Source organism: Pongo pygmaeus, chromosome 2 (assembly GCF_028885625.2).
Source record: "Pongo pygmaeus isolate AG05252 chromosome 2, NHGRI_mPonPyg2-v2.0_pri, whole genome shotgun sequence".
NCBI lineage: Eukaryota > Metazoa > Chordata > Mammalia > Primates > Hominidae > Pongo > Pongo pygmaeus.
Window position 1 is genome coordinate 104,326,896 of NC_085930.1, and position 13,109 is coordinate 104,340,004.

The following is a 13,109-nucleotide window of genomic DNA, read 5'->3' on the forward strand; positions in this document are numbered from 1 at the left end:
CCCCCTTTCTACTAAAATACAAAAATTAGCTGGATATGGTGGTACACACCTGTAATCCCAGCTACGCAGGAGGCTGAGGCAGGAGAATTGCCTGAACCCGGGAGATGGAGGTTGCAGTGAGCCAAGATCGTGCCACTGCATTCCAGCCTGTGTGACAGAGCGAGACTCCATCTCAAAAAAAAAAAAAGAAAAAAGATGGTTTCTGAGACTAAAAGCACCACATTGTCAAGCCCTTTTTTCTGTTATTCAGTCATTTAGCACACCCCTAAGTGTCCTCAGTGCCCACCTCTGGGTTGGGGATGTCCCAGAAGTTATTTGTAAGCTGTCTCCTAAGAATGCTGTATTCTGTGGTGGCAGTATTTAAATAAATGGTCAGTTTCCTAAGCCGGACTACAAAAATTCAGTTTCTTGGAAGGCCGAGGTGGGAGGATCTCTTGAGCCCAGGAGTTTGAGACCAGCCTGGAAAACATAGTGAGACTCTGTTTTTGTTTTGTTTTGTTTTGTTTGAGACAGAGTCTCACTCTCTTGCCCAGGTTGGAATGCAGTGGCATGATATTGGCTCACTGCAGCCTACACCTCCCGGGTGCAGGTGATTCTCATGCCTCAGCCTCCTGAGTAGCTAAGACTACAGGTGTGCGCCACCATGCCTGGCTAATTTTAGTATTTTTAGTAGAGACGGAGTTTTGCCATGTTGGCCAGGCTGGTCTCAAACTCCTAATCTCAGGTGATCTGCCTGCCTTAGCCTCCCAAAGTGCTGGGATTATAGGCATGAGCCACCGTGCCCGACCAAGTCTCTGTTTCTTTAAAAACAACAAAAAAGTTGGCCAGGCGCGGTGGCTCACACCTGTAATCCCAGCACTTTGGGAGGCCGAGGCGGGCGGATCACAAGGTCAGGAGACTGAGACCATCCTGGCTAACATGGTGAAACCCCGTCTCTACTAAAAATACAAAAAAAAAAAAAAAAATTAGCTAGGTGTGATGGCAGGCGCCTGTAGTCCCAGCTACTCGGGAGGCTGGGGAAGGAGAATGGCGTGAACCCAGGAGGCAGAGCTTGCAGTGAGCCAAGATTGCGCCTCTGCACTCCAGCCTGGACGACAGAATGAGACTCTGTTTCAAAGAAAAAACAACAACAACAACAAAAAAGTCCGGGCGCGGTGGCTCATTCCTGTAATCCCAGCACTTTGGGAGGCTGAGGCGGGCAGATCACGAGGTCAGGAGTTCGAGATGAGCCTGACCAACATAGTGAAACCCCGTCTCTACTAAAAATACAAAAATTAGCCAGGCGTGGTGGTGCACACCTGTAATTCCAGCTACTCAGGATGCTGAGGCAGGAGAATTGCTTGAACCTGGGAGATGGAGGTTGCAGTGAGCCGAGATCACGCCACTGCACTCCAGCCTGAGCGACAGAGTGAGACTCTGTCTCAAAAACAACAACAACAACAAAATTAGCTGGACATGGTGATGTACTTGTAGTCCCAGCTACCAGGGAGGCTGAGGTGGGAGAATTACTTAAGCCTGGGAGGTCAAGGCTGCAGTGAGCTGTGATTGTGCCACTGTACCCAGCCTTGGCGACAGAGACCCTGTCTCTAAAAAAAATGAAAATTCAGTTTAACTTCTAGTATCATCTGAAGGCTGTTTCCAGGTTCTCTGAGCCTGGATTCTACAGGCTTTGTGGTTTGAGTTGGGACCCCCTAAGTCAGGAATTGGGCTGACATTCTTGGAAGGTGATGTGAGGGGCAGTTATCACTGGGGTCCCTCAGCCAGGAAGGTTTAAGGAGAAGACATGGATACACTCGGAGCAACTTGGGCTTTCCATTGCCCCAAATGCTTTTTCCTGCTGAGGTGGAGGTGCTTTGCTCCCTCCCGCTCAGCAGATTTAAGCTGAAATCTGAAAGATCCTATTTAGCCTGTACCACTGGGATTCATGGAGCTTCATGCAACATATGATAAGAAAAGACATGCATATTTATGATTCAGAGAGGAAAAAAAATAGCACCTTAGCTCAGTGAGAAAACTAAAATCTCAGGTGGTTTGTTGAAATTGAAAACTAATTATCTTTCATCCCCTTGGTCACATTAATCCCTGGGAAATATATGAATGACTGTTCACATACTAAGTCACAAAGAAACTACAATTGGGTGGCAACGGCTGGGTGCGGTGCCTCACACCTGTAATCCCAGCACATGGGGAGGCCAAGGTGGGTGGATCACTTGAGGTCAGGAGTTCGAGACCAGCCTGGCCAATATTGTGAAACCCCATCTCTACTAAAAATACAAAAATTAGCCAGGTGTGTTGGCACATGCCTGTAATCCTAGCTACTCGGGAGGCCAAGGCATGAGAATTGCTTGAACCTGGGAGGCAGAGGTTGCAGTGAGCTGAGATCGCACCACTGCACTTCAGCCTGGCAACAGAGCGAGACCCTGTCCCAGAAAAAAAAAAATAAAAAAGAATTGGGTGGCAACACACTGTGCTGAAGCTAATGTAAATAAACAACTGGAAGGTAGTGTTTAGGGATATTAGGGAAGTGTGGAGCTTCCTCAGTGATGGATGTGTTGTATATCTGCACTGTGTTATGGTAGCCACCAGCTCAAGCACCTCTGAGCACTTCAGATGTGGTTCATTTGACGGAGGAACTGAATTTTTAATGGTTTTTAATTGTAATTAATATAAATTTAAATTGCCATATGTGGCTAGTGGCTATGGTATTAGAGAACAGGTGTAGAACAGCGGTTCTCCATTTTTTTTTTTTTTTTTTTGAGACAGCCTTGCTCTGTTGCCCAGGCTGGAGCATACTGGCACAATTTCGGCTCACTGCAGCCTCTGCCTCCTGGGTTCAAGTGATTCTCCTGCCTCAGCCTCCTGCATAGCTGGGATTACAGGTGTGCACCACCATGCCCAGCTAATTTTTGTATTTTTAGTAGAGATGGGGTTTCACCATGTTGGCCAGGCTGGTCTTGAACTCCCAACCTCAGGTGATCTGCCTGCCTCAGCCTCCCAAAATTCTGGGATCATAGGCATGAGCCACTGTGCCTGGCTGGTTCTCCATAGGATACATCACAATCTCTGGGAGTGCTTAATACAACACAGACTGCTAGACCCATCCCCAGAGTTTCTGATTGAATAGGTTTGGTGTGGGGCCTGAGAATGTGCTTTTCTACTAAGCTTCCAGGTGATACTAATGCTGCTGGCTGGGGACCATACTCTCAGAATAACTGGTAGAGAGTAATACTGGACAGACAGTATTTAGGGACCTGAGGGCTGTTATGTACAGGAGGATTCCTCCAGCTGATGCAAGTATTGTTTGTAATGTCCTTATGGAGTTTAAGACTCTGAACCAAAGAAGGACATGTTGGAGAGGGATTCATGTCAGTACTTGGGTGTGGTTACTCTGGGTACCCCACCCTTCCTCCTTAGGACTCAGGGCAGTGGCCCAGGTTCCAGGTTCATCCTCCTGGCTCTCTGATCTAGGCCTTCTCTCTGGTGGGAACCACTGGCCTCCTGTAGGCTCTTCAGGAGTTAATTGGACTACTCAACCAAGTGTTCTCTCTCACTGCCCCAGCTAACTCCTCAGAGCTATTTTTGATGACAATTCTTATTTGATTTAACTAGTTCTTTATGTATTATGCCTTCTGATGCAGTTGGTTTTTGTTGTAGACTCAAGTGGGACGTTTTGCTCCTCAATTTTCTGGCTACCAGCAACAAGATTCTCAGGAGCTGCTGGCCTTTCTTCTAGATGGATTGCATGAAGATCTGAACCGAGTAAAGAAAAAGCCCTACTTGGAGCTGAAGGATGCCAATGGGCGGCCAGACGTGGTATGCCATTAATGATGTCTGAACGATAATATGCCAAAGAACCTGCCTCCTATTGAGAGTGCAGAGATGTTCTTCTGGTCTTTGAGTGTTGTTGACAGGGCCCTGGTTGCTTCTCACTGTAGCTAGTTATAGGGATATGGTCTCTGGTCAGAAAGGGGCTAACTGTAGTTACTGCTTTTTTTTTTTTTTTCTTAAATAGAGACAAAATCTTGCTATGTTGTCTAGGCTGGTCTCCAGCTCCTGAGCTCAAGCAGTCCTCTCACCTCAGCCTCCCAAAGTGCTGGGATTACAACAGGCATGAGGCACTGTACCCTAGTTACTCCTAATGCTTCCTCTTGGGCTTTTTCAAATTAGAGTGAGCTTGTTTGATATTTCACTGGTGAACTAGGGACTAAGAACACTCTGAAAACTGTAAAGTACCTATAGTGAGGACCCCTAAGATTGTTATTGCTCACAATAAAATCCATCCATGATTACTTAATTTGTTATTAGTATCATTAGGACATTTATACTTTTTGCCTTGATTTTCTGATCAGTGCAAGAGGATTTTAGTATTTCAGCTACCCTATCACATTGGGATAATCAATATGAATGCTTTAAAGTAAAATTTAGATCTTCTTAGAAAAACTATGAGTTAGCTGAGCTGTAGTATAGATAAAAACTTTATTTTTTAAATTTATTTATTTATTTTTTTTGAGATGGAGTCTCACTCTGTCGCCCAGGCTGGAGTGCAATGACGCGATCTCGGCTCACTGCACCCTCCACCTCCCGGGTTCAAGCGATTCTCCTGTCTCAGCCTCTCGAGTAGCTGGGACTACAGCCACGTGCCACCACGCCCAGCAAAATTTTTGTATTTTTAGTAGAGAGGAGGTTTCACCATGTTGGCCAGGCTGATCTTGAACTCCTGACCTCAGGTGATCCGCCTGCCTTGGCCTCCCAAAGTGCTGGGATTTCAGGCGTGAGCCACCATGCCCGGCCAAAAACCTTACTTTAGATCACTGGAAACATATGGGGGGGCTTTCCTTGCCCTGGCCATGTCTCTGTACCCATGGTGTTCTCCAGGCTTCTGTTTCCTATCAGGACACACAGACCCCTAGTTTCCAATAGGTCCTATGTTGTCAACCTTATTAAGTGTGAGGATTAGGGCGAGGCGCAGTGGCTTACCCCTGCGGTTCCGCACTTTGGAGGCTGAGGTGGGAGCATCACTTGAGGCCAGGAGCTCTAGAACTGTCTGGTCAACATAGTAAGACCCCCATCCCTACCAAACCTAAAAAAAATTAGCCAGGCATGGTGATGCATGCCTATAGTCCTAGCTACTTGGGAGTCTGAGGCAGGAAGATTGCTTTGAGTCCGGGAGGTCGAGGCTGTAGTGAGCCGTGATCACGCCAGCCTGAGCGACAGAGCAAGACCATGTCTCAATCAATATAATATATATTTGAAATATATATATATATAAAAACATATATATGAAATATGTATATGTGTGTTGGGGTGGGGATTGGGTGTAGAGCTGTTGTGTGGTATGAGTATGATACATTAAGAGTAGTCCTGGCCTTGCTTGTCCTGGATCAAGCTCTTGGCTGTACAGATTGCCACCTTATTCATCTCCAGGTTTGCTGTGAGTCATTCTGGATGCAGGGGCAAGGGGCTGAGAGGTGTTGAGAATGTCCTATTTATCCCTTTCACGCAGGTGGTGGCAAAGGAAGCCTGGGAGAATCACAGGTTGAGGAATGATTCTGTGATTGTGGATACTTTCCATGGCCTCTTCAAATCTACTTTGGTTTGCCCAGAATGTGCTAAGGTTTCTGTGACCTTTGACCCATTTTGCTATCTAACGCTGCCACTGCCCTTGAAGAAAGATCGAGTTATGGAGGTTTTCCTCGTTCCTGCTGACCCTCACTGCAGACCTACTCAGGTGACAGAATCCACACCCTTATGGCACCCCTCACTGCAAGTGGTCTCCAGATCCCAGTGGGACTGCTCCTATCTGCTGCATTGGCTGCCTCTGAGTCCCCTTGGTACTTGCCTGGGTATGGGCCCTTGGCCTCCATCAGACCTTCGTGTAATCCCATATCATTTAAGTCCTATTGTGAAGGTTTTTGGGGCTTCTCTGCTTCTCTGTCACCTTTTTTTGAGACAGAGTCGCTCTGTTGCCCATGCTGGAGTGCAGTGGTACGATCTCAGCTCACTGTAACCTCTTCCTCCCAGGTTCAAACGATTCTCCTACCTCAGCCACTCAGTAGCCGGGATTACAGGCGTGTACCACCACGCTCAGCTAATTTTTGTATTTTTAGTAGAGACATAGTAGAGACAGGATGTTACCTTGTTGGCCAGAACTCCTGACCTCAAGTAATCTGCCCATCTTGGCCTCCCAAAGTGTTGGGATTACAGGCGTGAGCCACCGCACCCAGCCTCTGTCACTTTCTTGGCCACACTTCATTCACGCGACTAAAGTAACCTGATCTACTAAGTGGTTCTTGAATCTGAATGTTGGGGAACCAGAAGCAGGGTACTTTTTGTACTCAGATATACCCTCAAATAACCTAGGACAGCCTGTACAGAAGATTAGGCCAGATGAGAGGTGTGAGCAGCGGGTCTTAATGTCTAACCCTGCTGATGGCTCACTGAGTAATTGTATTGCTTAGCCTTCTGGCTTTGGTTTCTTTATCTCTAAAGAAAGTTGAGGGCCGGGCGCGGAGGCTCACGCCTGTAATCCCAGCACTTTGGGAGGCCAAGGCGGGCAGATCACGAGGTCAGGAGATCAAGACCATCCTGGCTAACATGGTGAAATCCCGTCTCTACTAAAAATACAAAAAATTAGCCAGGTGTGGTGGCGGGCGCCTGTAGTCCCAGCTACTCGGGAAGCTGAGGCAGGAGAATGGCGTGAACCTGGGAGGCAGAGCTTGCAGTGAGCTGAGATTGCGCCACTGCACTCCAGCCTGGGCAACAGAGTGAGACTCCATCTCAAAAAAAAAAAAAAAAAAAAGTTGAGGCAGGCCAGGTGCGGTGACTTACCCCTGTAATCCCAGCACTTCAGGAGGCCGAGGCGGGCGGATCACGAGGTCAGGAGTTCGAGACCACCCTGACCAACATGGTGAAACCCTGTCTCTACTAAAAATACAAAAATTATCCAGGCGTGGTGGTGCGCGCCTGTAATCCCAGCTACTCAGGAGGCTGAGGCAGGAAAATCGCTTGAACCCGGGAGGTGGAGGTTGCAGTGAGCCAAGATCGCGTCACTGCGCTCCAGCTTGTGTGACAGAGCGAGACTCTGTCTCAAAAAAAAAGAAAAAAAAGTTGAGGCCGGGCTTGGTGGCCAACACCTGTAATCCCAGCACTTTGGGATGCTGAGGCAGGAGGATTGCTCAAGGCCAGGAGTTTGAGACCCTGTCTCTACAAAAAATAAAAATAAAATAAAAAGGTAGGAACAGATGGCAATTTGAATTTGTGTAATTTTAGCAGTTCTTTAGAAAGTACTCTAAAGAATTAAGAATAAAATGAAGCAATGTTTGGAAGAGAAAGAGATGGCCTAGCCCCCATGCTGCTGCCTGTGTATTGAGGAGGATGCTGACACAGAGGTCTTGCTTATTTGCTCTGCTTCTGACTCATCTGTACCCTGACCTCACCATACACTGTTTCTAGAGGGGCTCCTCTGCCCCTAGTGATGCCTGCTTCTCCTAATTCATTTCGCACCCTTTGTGGGGCACCCTTGTGACCTTGACCATCTCTGTCTTGCAGTACCGTGTGACTGTGCCGCTGATGGGGGCTGTGTCCGACCTGTGCGAGGCTCTCTCCAGGCTGTCTGGCATTGCTGCAGAAAATGTAAGGCGGGGTGATCAGTGGCACTCATTCTATTTGGGATACTTCATAGCATTTGGAGTTTACTTTCACCCTTGAAGCCACTTTTTGGGGTTGTTGTTATTGCCAGCACAAATGTGATTATTTGTGTGTGTCTGGATACCTCACTCACTATGCACACTGTGACTGAGACTGTCCCTTCCAGCTCCAGGAAACACTATCTTTCCTTCATTGGGTTCACACTAGCCGTGGTCAGAGGACCAGGAGTAGGGCTCCGCTGTCAGTTCTGTGCACTGAGGGTGGCATAGAGACTGCAGACTATGGAATACTCCAGAGGCTCTGGACAACTGCTGGTTTCTGGTTAGCACCACACTCTTCGCCCTTCCTGCCACTAAGGGCAGATGCTACCAGCATGTTCAATTCTGGTGGCAGCCATGCTGCTCCCCCTCGGGCCTTGGCCCTCAGCTCTCTGGGGCTGTTTGTGTGGTGGTTTCTCTAGAGGCAACACTTGAGTATGGGTATTTTTTTTTTCACTTGTCTCTGGGTTTTAAGCAGTTAGTAGGAGCACTCTGAGCCATTCTGTGGTCTTTCTGTTACTGTTCATTCTTAGATGGTGGTCGCAGATGTGTATAATCACCGATTCCACAAAATTTTCCAAATGGATGAAGGTTTAAACCACATCATGCCTCGGGATGACATTTTCGTGTGAGTACTCAGCAGTTTCTGCTGCAGGTCAGGTCAGAGGACACATTCTAGAGACTTTGCTGCATTCATATCTCCAGAACAAAAATGTGGGCAGTCATTGCTCATGTGGATTGGCCCTGACCCCTGGGTGCAAGAGATGGGTATTGAGAGCATCGTGGGCAGCCATCAGTGCTCAACTCCTCCTGCCCTGCAGAGCTAGACATTCTGATAACTCTCCTCAGCACAGCCACAGCCTTTTTTCAACAGTTTTGCCTATGAAGAAGGCCAAATTACTGCTCCTACAGATGGTCCTACCATGAGAGATGCCTTTCTTAAGAGGAATCCCAGCTGTGTGATGGGAAGATGGTAGTAGGGGTGTGGTACAGAAGGATCTTGTCCTTTCTCTGCCACAGGCTGTAGCTTCTCAGTAAGTACCATGATACTACCATCCCCAGTGCAGAAATGACAGGGAGGGCTGATTTAAACAGCTGTTTTCAGCTCAAACATTCTGTAAGCTCTGAGACTGAGTTTCTTCATCTCTGTGAGGACAATACAAAGGTCTCCTCTGCCTTCCCACACGCTGCTTCATGGCTGCTCTGTGTAATTGTGTGTATGTCCCTCTTCCAGGCACAGTGGTATAATAACTTGCCTGCTGCTCCCATACATGAACTTGCCTGCTGCTCCCAGGCAGCCACTTGCCCAGGAACTATGGAGCACAGCCGTACTGTCCCTCCCTCTTTACCTCTCATTCAGGAACTTGCCTCTGCTGAGAAAGGGTTTTAGGATTTTGTTTTGGTTTTTGTTTTTGGCTGAGGAATTCAGTATGTAAAGGAGATAGTTCCTTCCCTTTACATTTTTGGGCCTATGACTTCTAGATCTCTCTAAAAGGAATAGTTCCTAGCCACACCCAAGATCTATTTCTGTTCTCACTTGCACAGACACAGCCAAGAGCTGACACTGTGCCAAGGGCTAGAACATGGGAAAGTCCACTTTCACAGCCATTTATATCCCCAAGCCCTTAACATGGTCTCTATAAATTCCAGAAAGTAGTGTTTTCACACCCCTGAGCTGAAAGGAACTGGAGGATTACCCTGTGGGGAGCTTAGCAGACCACCAACAAAGGAATTTTCAGAGGGCCTAAGGGCCAACCATTGGATAAACAAATTCTTTTATAGATGAATTTGAATTGACAGTTGTTTTATGAAAGCAATAGTAGCATCTGGTATTTTTATTTTATTTTATTTCATTTTTTTTAGACGGAGTCTCGCTCTGTCTCCCAGGCAGGAGTGCAGTGGCGCAATCTCGGCTCACTGCAAGCTCCGCCTCCCAGGTTCATGCCATTCTTCTGTCTCAGCCTCCCAAGTAGCTGGGACTACAGGCACCCGCCACCACGCCTGGCTAATTTTTGGTGTTTTTAGTAGAGCCAGGGCTTCACCGTGTTAGCCAGGATGGTCTCAATCTCCTGACCTCGTGATCCACCCACCTTGGCCTCCCAAAGTGCTGGGATTAGAGGCGTGAGCCACCATGCCTGGCCAGCATCTGGTATTTTTTATTTTTTATTTATTTATTTTTTTGAGATGGAGTCTCGCTCTGTTGCCCAGGCTGGAGTGCAATGGTGTGATCGTGGCTCACTGCAAGCTCCGCCTCCCGGGTTCATGCCATTCTCCTGCCTCAGCCTCCTGAGTAGCTGGGACTACAGGCGTGTGCCACCATGCCTGGCCAATTTTTTGTATTTTTAGTAGAGATGGGGTTTCACTGTGTTAGTTAGGGTGGTCTTGATCTCTTGACCTCGTGATCCGCCCCCCTCGGCCTCCCAAAGTGCTGGGATTACAGGCGTGTGCCACCATGCCCGGCCTGCATCTGCTACTTTTTAATGTGTTGTACACTGTGCTACTAAATTATTTAATTCTTACCACACCTTTTAAAGTGGGTACTCCCATTGTCCACCAAATAAATAGACTAAGAAGTTAGGTGCTTATTACTAGCAGCCAGAAAATGGCAATGTGGACCTGGAACCTGGGGCAGCTGCACTCCAAGGCCTGGTTCTTTACCACTATGCTGGACCACAGTATTTACTCGAGAGTACACCTTGGACATTTTTATGTATTCTTAGAAATTCCTCCTGCATAAACTTCAGTCAGGACTGTTTGCTAGGCGTTTGGGGAGGGGTGTGTGTCTGTGTGTGTGTGTATGTGTGTGTGTACGTGTGTACGCGTGCACGCGTGCGTATGTTTAGTTTCAAAATTTGAATCAGTAAGTTTGTGTCTCCCCCTATAGGAAGAGGGAAAGACTACAGTCGGTTGCCAGCAATTTTGGTAACATGTTCCAGGATAAAACATCTATAAATCTCCTCAATCCCATGTATTCACTAAGTAAGACACATTTTTCAAAATCATTGATTTGTATCTAGCAGTTTCTTTGGTTATCTCTGATGTTTTTCAGAATTAGATATGATTCTTTTACTTCAGTGTTTTTGAACAAAGATGACAATTAGTTTTATAAATTTGCTTGCTCATTTGGAAAAAAAGAGCCTTTGGCTAATATCCTAGGTGTACATCTTTGTACAATATTTGTCTTATTAAAGGGCAGGGCACTCAATGCACTTTTTTTTTTTTTTTTTTTTTTTTGAGACAGAGTCTCGCTCTGTTGCCCAATCTGGAGTGCAGTGGCGAGATCTCGACTCACTACAAGCTCCGCCTTCTGGGTTCACACCATTCTCCTGCCTCAGCCTCCCGAGTAGCTGGGACTACAGGTGCCCGCCACCATGCCCGGCTAATTGTTTGTATTTTTAGAAGAGATGGGGTTTCACCGTGTTAGCCAGGATGGTCTCAATCTTCTGACCTCGTGATCTGCCTGCCTTGGCCTCCCAAAGTGCTGGGATTACAGGCGTGAGCCACCGCGCCCAGCCAACTCAATACATTTTTTAAAGATGAGCTCTTTGATGACAAAAGATGAACTTGGTGGCTGGACCCAGCTGTGTGCCTTTGTGTTCAGAGTGATGATCTGAATGATGGCTGTTACCTGTGTTGGGTCCCAGTTGAAGGACCACAGAGTTTGAGGCCGTGGTTGGAAGAAGGAGTATCACGGGTAGCCCTCAGCCCCAGGTTGTATAGGTTCACACTGTGCTGACAATGGTCCTTCTTTGGATTCCTAACTCAACCTCTAGAAACATCTTGGCAATAGTTATAGCCACCTTTTCTACTCAAATATGCTCTGTCCCAGTAATCATTGCCCTGGCCACCACATAGCTTCAGCTCAGATCTCTGTTGTTCACAAGGATCTACTGCTAAAAGTGCCCTCTTGTGTGATTGACACAGGTATGAGGTCTGCAGCACTTCCGTGGACGGCTCAGAATGTGTCACGCTTCCAGTCTACTTCAGGGAGAGGAAGTCCAGGCCATCAAGCACTTCCTCCGCATCAGCGCTATATGGGCAGCCACTGTTGCTTTCTGTCCCCAAGCACAAGTTAACCCTTGAGTCTTTGTACCAGGCTGTTTGTGATCGTATCAGGTTGGTGGCAGGAATGTGATTTGTTTGTTATCTGAGATGAGGATATACCCAGTAATAGTAGTGGCAACTCCTGCCAAGTGGCTGTGTTGATCCTACATGCTCACCTCTGTAAGAAATGCATTTGCCGGGCGCAGTGGCTCATGCCTGTACTCCCAGCACTTTGGGAGGCCAAGGCAGGCAGATCACCTGAGGTCAGGAGTTTGAGACCAGCCTGGCCAAGATGGTGAAATCCCGTCTCTACTCAAAATACAAAATTAGCCAGGCATGCTGGTGGGTGCCTGTAATCCCAGCTGCTCGGGATGCTGAGGCAGGAGAATTGCTAGATTCTTGATTCTCCTGGGAGCTAGAGGCTGCAGTGAGCTGAGATCGCGCCACTGCATTCCAGCCTGGGTGACAGAGTGAGACTCCATCTCAAAAAAAAAAAAAAAAATGCACTTGTGCCAGCCCCTGGATGGGCCAGGGCAGGTGCTATTGGGATGAGCCACCTGGCACATCTTAGGTACCATGATCCTAGGAGTCCAGTCCTCTTGGAATCGTGTTAGGGAGGCTAGCGCTTTGATGGCATTTGTATTTTATTTCTGAAGTGTTCCACTATTGTTCTGAAGCTGGAAATTAGGATTATTGGGAAATAACTTCAAAACTGATGGTGCCACATGACTTCCACATAAGACTCGAGACAAACTTTCTTAGAGTCTTCATTGGCTAATTTCTTGTGGGTTTTTTTTTTTTTTTTTTTCCTTCCGAGATGGAATCTTGCTCTGTCGCCCAGGCTGGAATGCAGTGGTGCGATCTCAGCTCACTGCAGCCTCTACCTCCCAGGTTCAAGTGATTCTGCTGCCTCAGCCTCCCAAGTAGCTGGGATTACAGGCATGTGCCACCACGCCCGGCTAAGTTTTGTGTGTGTATATGTTTTTTTGTTGTTGTTTGTTTCTTTGTTTGTTTTTTTGAGATGGAGTTTCACTCTGTTGCCCAGGCTGGAGTGCAGTGGCACAATCTCGGCTCACTGCAACCCTCACTTCCCAGGTTCAAGCGATTTCCGGCTAATTTTTGTATTTTTAGTAGAGAGGGGGTTTCACCGTGTTGGCCAGGCTAGTCTCAAACTCCTGACCTCAAGTGATGCTCCCGCCTCAGCCTCCCAGAGTGCTAGGATTACAGGCATGAGCCACTGTGCCTGGCCTAACTTTTGTATTTTTAGTAGAGATGGGGTTTCACCATGTTGGCCAGGCTGGTCTGGAAATCGTGACCACAGGTGATTGCCCACCTCGGCCTCCCAAAGTGCCGGCGTTACAAATGTGAGCCACCATGCCC

General features: G+C 47.5%; 1 protein-coding gene across 5 annotated transcripts in view; it reads left to right on the forward strand.

Annotated features, from left to right (window-relative positions):
• Positions 1-13,109, forward strand: part of USP4 (ubiquitin specific peptidase 4) — a 68,334-nt gene that overhangs the window by 38,313 nt on the left and 16,912 nt on the right. For 3 of the 5 annotated variants that reach the window (XM_054481657.2, XM_054481658.2, XM_054481659.2), the window contains 5 exons: positions 3,655-3,813; positions 5,504-5,728; positions 7,549-7,632; positions 8,219-8,313; positions 11,610-11,801. In XM_054481657.2, coding sequence (XP_054337632.1) covers positions 3,655-3,813; positions 5,504-5,728; positions 7,549-7,632; positions 8,219-8,313; positions 11,610-11,801 — 755 coding nt within the window. The remainder of the gene's footprint in view (positions 1-3,654; positions 3,814-5,503; positions 5,729-7,548; positions 7,633-8,218; positions 8,314-11,609; positions 11,802-13,109) is intronic. The other 2 variants (XM_063661136.1, XM_063661137.1) reach the window with 1 other exon arrangement.